Raw genomic sequence first — 6,860 nt, 5'->3', positions numbered from 1 at the left:
AATGCCTTTATTCTGACAGGATATTAACCTAAACGTACCTTAACTTCAATACCTTTGAATACAAAAATTCCTTTATTCTGACAGGATCTTATCCTGAACGTGGCCTAACGTGTCCCTGTATAGATACCTATCAACAACAAATTAGGTCCTCCGCTCCATTAGGTTCTACTCCATGGGTCCGAGATCCGCGAATTCCTAGGATCAGCAGGGATAAGAGTGGACATTGAATGGGTAAAGATTGGAATACTAACCTCGTTGTTCAGAAATATAAAGTACATCTGTATAAAGATGAACGCCATCCTCGTGGCCGGAGTGAGGGCAAGCATGATGTTGTGGCACTTGGTGTTTCGTTCCAGCTCGAAGTACTGGCCGAACTCTAGGCCGGAGTAGATCATCGAGCCGATTCCGAACGCCACAGCACCCATGCGTAGATAGAAACTGCCATAATGCTGGGCCGGTCTGACGGCAGTCACGTGCGGGCAAGCAGCGTCCGCGGCGTCGCTGTCGCCACCGGCGCCGCTCGACGATCGCGACGAGTCCAGGTCGCACACGTCCTTTCGCTTCTCTTCTCATGCAAATTTATGGTAATCGGCCGGTTAAGATTAATGCGATTTTAACGGGGCCGAGCTCGCCGCTTCCGTCGTCGGAAGCGGATTGAAAGCTAGTGCGCGAGCTGCCCGCTTCGCCATTGCTATGCAACGAGACTTAACCCTTTTATACCAGGCTCTCATGGTCTTCTCGTTCGCGGGCGTACGCGTATTTTTCTATTTCTATTCGGCTACGGAGGTTAGGTTAGGTTAGGTGTCTGAGTATTCGTGCATGCGGTTGTATTACGTGCTGTTACGCATTTCCCGTTACGCGTTTTCCACTAATTTCTGATATAATTAACCCCTTGCACTGGGGAGGCGACCCTCGCTCGCTGTAATTCAATAAAATCCCAAAGGTCGATATTAATTTTATTTGATCTATTTTTAAAAATATCGCAGATTTCGTAGCAGAAAGTCCTCCAACTGCTATTTCTCTGTGTCCCTGTGACGGGAAAAATTGCACAGTGCAAGGGGTTGAAATAATAAATAATCAGAGCTGCGTTAACCCCTTGCCTCATTTCTCCAGAAATTTCTTTAGATTTTAGATTTCCCTCGAAATTACTCGATTTAGCTGATACGAGTATGCACGACGAGCCGAGGCTAAAGCTAGAGCTGGACTGGAAGCTACGATCTCTGATACCGGTGTGACTCGATGGTATAAAGCAAGGGGTTAAGAGGTTGGTTAATGGCGAGTAAGGGTGAGGAACAGGTTACGGAAAAAGTAAAAGAACAATGTGTGATTATGTAAGAAACGAAGCGATTTCAGCGAGTTAGCGTGACTACGGTTTTGTGCAGAAAGGAATTACCTACTCGTAAAACAACACGCTGCGGACGTTCCTGAAACGTCAAGTTAAATGTATTCATTCTATCGTGTTCATAGTCGTTGATCGCGAGTGTCGGTAAAATGAGGAAGAAAAAAAAAGAAAGAAAAGAAAAGAAGAAATGGGCAGGAGAAAGAATTTCCCGCGACCAGGACGATCGACTTACTTGACTTCGGCTTGCCATCGCGAAGCAAAGTGGCGTACATGTAGACGAGGAAGATCATGCTGCCGAAGTAGAGGTAAAGGTAGAATCCTTCGTAGAACGACGGCGGTATGTAGGTGGATATTACTTCTGCCATGGGGAAAGCGATTCCCATGACGACCAGCAGCTTTCCGTAGAGAGCGCTAAAAGTCGTGGCCAGGGCGTCGCTGTGCAACAAACGGAAATTGTGCTTGAACGAGAGAGCGGTCGACTCTCGTGCGAGTCCATACGTTCGATTTCTCTCCAGCAGGGAAATTGCGCTATTTCCGGCCCTACCTGTTGTCGCTTTCTTCGACTCGCAGCACCACCACCCCGTGGCCGTCGCCGCCGCCATCGACGTTCATCTTTCGACGTAGCGAGACGTGGCGAGAAGTAACACGTGCGAGTAATTATTTATTTATTCCGGCCGTTCTCTCGCAGGACGTGGCCGGATCGATCGGAACACGCGAGCGAGAAACGAACGTTTGCCGGATGAAAAAGAAACGACGCGGCCCCGGAATGAAGCGTCGGGAAGCGTCAGTGGAGATACCATTGGCCGCAAATACATCCACCCCCGTAAGAATTGGCTCAATTACGGGTAATCGTGTGCTCGACCGTGCGCGTGTGTGTTTGATTCATAAAGTACCGGTAATTGCGGTGCAGACGTCGGTCAGGATAACCCGGAGGATCACGTGAAATTTCCGTGGTGACCGGCATATATGCCCCCCTCTTCGCGTTAATTCGCTCGGGATGGAAATCATTCGAGATGAAATCTTTCGGTCGATCAGTGCGCGCGCGCTAATGGCGCGTTTAAACGTCGAACCGTGAATACGACCCGATTTACTCGCCCATATATCCATCGTTTCTTCCTCGCTCGTGTCCGGCTGCTTTTCTATACGTACACAGAGCGACTCGATCGAAACGCGAACGAAATCACTGCGTTTTTCCTTCGCTTCTATATGCATTCGAGAGATATCGAGTCACCCCGTAGGATGGAACTCGCGACGCAATTTAATTGGAGAGAGATCGAGAGAGGAGCTGAAAAACAGAGGACTCACCATCCGAGCTTCTTCCACTTCCGGTCGTCGGAGACGTCGAGGAAGGCCGGTGCCGGGTAGCATCCCGCTGAAATCGGCTGCGAGGAGCATCGGGCCAGGTCGAACTTTGGCGGCCGGTGAGCGCGGGAGGGTGAGCTGCTGCTGTGTTTGGACAGCGTTTCCGGTGAAACGATTACCGCGGACAGTGAAGCCGGTAGCGTAGCGGACGGCAGCGCAGCCGGCAATCTTGGCCAGCTGAACAGACCGTGTTTCCTCGTTATTTCTACCCTGTCCTTGGCCGATCGATTCGTCGGTATCGACGGCTCGATTACCGGGGATAATTACCGGCTCGGGGGGGCCCGAGCTAGACCGATAAACCGATTCGTCCCGTCGTTCTCCTAATGCGCGCGACTTTAACGTCCTTTTTATCGTCCTCGTCGGAGTGCTCTAACTCGCCGTGATTGCCTACGCGACGTGATACTACGCGTCGTATCGAACGCGCCATTCCCGGATGCTGGTTAGGTTAGGTTAGGTACCGATCGCTCGGAGACACTTGGAATCGGTTCGCAGCGCCGGCATTAGGATCGCGCGAATCCGCATCGATCGATCTTCTCGCGACCCGTGCTAATCCCCGCGTAGCAATTTTCGCCCACGTTCCACGGGAATTTTCCCGGCGCGAAGCAATTTATCCGGAAAGCGTTCAGCGGCCGGGCTTATCGCTCTCGAACGAACTCGCGTTACCGCGGCCTGCCCCCGTAATTCGTTTAAGCTAGTTTCCCCGAGTGCCGGGCCCGTCGGCCTTCGGCTGGAACGGCGCGCGCGTGGCCCGAACTTGGCGAACATGGCGAAACTGGCTGTCGTTACTCGCCGTCAATCGGAACTCGTTAAACTGCGCCCGACAAATGGCCGGAAAAGTTTGCAGGACAGCGGAATTTCCACTCGCGGCCGCCATTGTAAGAACCGCGGCAATACGCTACGAGTATTCGTTACTCGCGGCTGAAAGGCGGCCGCGCGGACAGGGCAAGGAGTAATTAAGCGCGTTGCCGGGGAAAAATATTTCCCCACCGGTTTTCCCCGCGCGGTTCGCTTAATGAAACAGGGATCCGTCGTGTTACGCCACTCTAGTTCCGCTAGTTTCCTCTTTTTCCTCCCTTTCGCCCCCCTTTTCCACCTTTTTCCCTCTTCTCGAGCCGCGAACGCCAGTAATTAAAGAGGGCGTGACTTCTCGCATTTGCTCGATCGCGCTCCCCGTTTTTCACCCCGTTTCCCACCAGCCACGCCGCTGCCCGGTGGAAATTTCGTTTTCCCTTATTATTCGTTAAAAAAGGGGTGAAGGGAAACGAGGACAATTAACGGGTTGGTAACGTTAATAGGATGAATGTCGAGCGGCGTGCGTGCACGGCCGCAGCTCGTAGCTCGGCAACAACGGCTGCCAACTAAAAGTTTCGAGGAATTCAAAGGGGAGCTCCGTAAACGGTCTCGCGCGTCTAATTTAAGGTCAACGTGGTGCCGTAACGTTTGATACACGTCACATTGACACTGGCTGCAGGAAGAGACCTACTATAGAGCGCGGACGGTTTCGCGAGCGTCATTAATCCGACGACTTTCGAACCGGTGGACGTTTATCTAATGATAATCCCTCCTCCGATCCGGTGGTCGGCGAAACACGACCGAGCCCGTTTCTCACACACGTGCCTCGAGAATTCGCCCCCGTTCGCTCCTCCGGAGCCGGAGCGAGTCGCCGGTTACCATGGAATTCGCCGCGACAACTTATCCGCGCCGCGGTCGAACGGCAAGAGGAACGTAAATTATTTTCACCACCGGCGTCGCCGACGTCGCAGCCGCGATATTGCGTCGACGTATCGGGGCGAAATTTCAATTTACCGCAGGCACCGTTCACCCCCGACCACCGAAGGGTGGTGCCACCCGTCGCGAAGAAGAATTTTCTCCATTCCCGAATTCCCGGAGCCACGCGGCAAATTCGCAAATGTTCGCGCCGAACCGACTAATTTCTTCCTCGCCGACTCGATCGACGCCGACTGATCGAGTTAATCTCCAATTCGCGAACGTGAATTTGGCATACGTTCCCTTTCGGAAACGGGTCAATTTCTATTCCCGTATCCGGAGCTCGCCGTTGAGTTCGGGTGCCCTCGGTGACGAGCGAGATCCTCCGAGTCTCGTTTAATATTCCAGTAGACTTGGTGGCACGTATCCAGCGAGGAATTAAGCTCGCGGGATAAACGCGATCGCGAGGCGAGCTCGCTGAAAGGCACCTATCCACGGAAGCTTCGTGCGATCCCTGTCTCTGAATACAAGCGAAATCGGGAGATGGTTGTTCCGCGCGTTTAAGAAGGTAAACGAGGCGCCGCGTAAAGCGACCTACCCCTACGAGGCCGATAGCACGCGTCGAGAGGGACGTGGATAAGTTTCGTCCACGCAGGGGCGATGCGAGGGTAGATGCGCGCGTTTCCACGCAGCGCGAAAGAGAATCGCTAGAGGAAAGAGGTAGTCGACCGTGGAGGAGATACGGCGGATAAGAGAGAGAGAGAGAGAGAGAGAGAAAGAGAAAGGGAGATAGGGGACGGCTGGTCTCTTGGCTTCGAGCTTTTTGAAATAATCACGTAGCGTTGAAGAAGCAGAAGAGCGCGAGAGGGTGTTGCCGGACGAGAGGGAGCCCGTGGAGGGGTGCAAGAGGGCACTGAGGGGTTGATTCAGTGGCTGAGTGCCGTTCCCTCATTGTGGCACGAGTGTATCCGTGGCTCAAGGACTCGGGGCCTGGCTCACCCTTGTTTCGGTGGCTTCGCCACTCCGCCACCCCTTCGGGGTATCCCGAAGGAATCTATTCCGCGTCTTCCTTCTTCCCTCCCTCTGTCCCGCCCTCCGCCCTTCCTCCTCTTTACGTGCTCGGACTCGCGCCGCCGGAGAGACCTCCTTTTAATCGTTTCTCCAGCCAAACTTCCGCCACGTAAATACTCGCTAAACGTTTTCCACCCTTCCACCCTCTTTCCCGCCGGTTTTTGCGTGCAGACAGCGGGGCCACGCGTTTTCGTTTCCTCGATTATCGCGCACTCTCGACCCGCCGGGGATTACGCTTTTGGCGTCCCATCCTGCCCCGGGGGTGAGCCTGGCTCCGTTCGATACGGCGAATCTGTTTCATCTTGGATTTATTCTCGATCGCGTTACCTTCCGTTCCCAAAACGATCGCTGCACCCTGGTCCAGAGGATTTCCCAACGCCCGTTAATCGCCGGTCGATTCGTCGATCCTCGATTTTTCCCGAGCTACCCGAAGCATCCATCGATCAGCCTTACCCGAGGCGAGCGAAATTCCCACCCCGTCCGCGAAACAACTTCCAACTAGACCGTTTCCTAGCGTTCCAACGGCCCCCATCCACCCTCCCTCGCGGGAAAGCATTCGTGGCACACGAGGACGACGTCCTCGTCGCCGTCGTGCCATCGGAAATCGTAGACGGACGCGGTGCGTCGGTGTGCGTGCGCGATTTCAGGATTCCCGACGAGTCGTCTGGGGCGAGAAACGGCGAGAGAAAGAGCGAGAGAGGAGCGACCGGATCGATTCGCGGTCTCGGCAGGGTGGAATCGTACTACCTGAGGGAGGTCTTGATGAGCATATCCGTGACCTTGGCTGGCGGTTTCCTCGACCGTCTCGGCGGAATGTTAGCTGCTGAACTCACCCAGCGGATCGCACAGTCACGGCCCTGCGGCTCGTGTCACGGCACTCTCGGACCCCGCATCACAAACTGAAGCCCTGCACTCTCGCGACTAGCCGCTCTCTCTCGGCTAATCTTCTCTCTCCTTGTCCCTCTTTTTCTCTCCCCATCCTACTCGCCGGCTGTCCATCGTCTCTGGATACGCGGCCGTTTGATAGCGAGCTCGTTACCCGAATGAGATTCGCAGTGGCGTAACGCTCGCGGAAGGACCGAGGTCCGAGATTCTACGCCACGAGGCCATCCATGGACCAGGCATCACCTGGATGGACAGACGCGACCGGTGGGTGACCGGTTCATTTCGTCGTGAAATCAACGTCGCGGAAGCCCGGAGACGAAGGTCGAATGGGAAATCGGGGGTTCGACGGAACCCCTGAACTGGACTGGAATTCGAAAATTTTTTCTCCTACACGGGGGGCACTTTCGCACCCCTGTCTCTCGATCGTTCCTCGGTCGCAAAGAAGAACGGGGGATACTCGGATCGCGAACTTCCGGGAGCCTCGCGCTGTGAA

At 54.3% G+C, this 6,860-nt stretch overlaps 1 protein-coding gene across 3 annotated transcripts in view; it reads right to left on the bottom strand.

Annotated features, from left to right (window-relative positions):
- LOC108555368 (otopetrin-2) overlaps positions 1-6,368 on the bottom strand; it is an 11,459-nt gene extending 5,091 nt beyond the window's left edge. The window contains exons 1-5 of one of the 3 annotated variants that reach the window (XM_017910995.1): positions 6,230-6,368; positions 2,648-2,881; positions 1,575-1,777; positions 1,398-1,424; positions 252-565 (exon numbers count right to left, since the gene is read on the bottom strand). In XM_017910995.1, the coding sequence (XP_017766484.1) occupies positions 252-565; positions 1,398-1,424; positions 1,575-1,777; positions 2,648-2,881; positions 6,230-6,252 (801 nt within the window). In that variant the 5' untranslated portion in view covers positions 6,253-6,368. The remainder of the gene's footprint in view (positions 1-251; positions 566-1,397; positions 1,425-1,574; positions 1,778-2,647; positions 2,882-6,229) is intronic. The other 2 variants (XM_017910998.1, XM_017910996.1) reach the window with 2 other exon arrangements.
- Positions 6,369-6,860: the final 492 nt, after the last annotated feature.

This window comes from Eufriesea mexicana, unplaced genomic scaffold (genome assembly GCF_001483705.2).
Source record: "Eufriesea mexicana isolate 0111107269 unplaced genomic scaffold, ASM148370v2 scaffold107, whole genome shotgun sequence".
Classification (NCBI taxonomy): Eukaryota; Metazoa; Arthropoda; class Insecta; order Hymenoptera; family Apidae; genus Eufriesea; species Eufriesea mexicana.
This window is presented reverse-complemented; position numbering and strand designations above follow the sequence as displayed.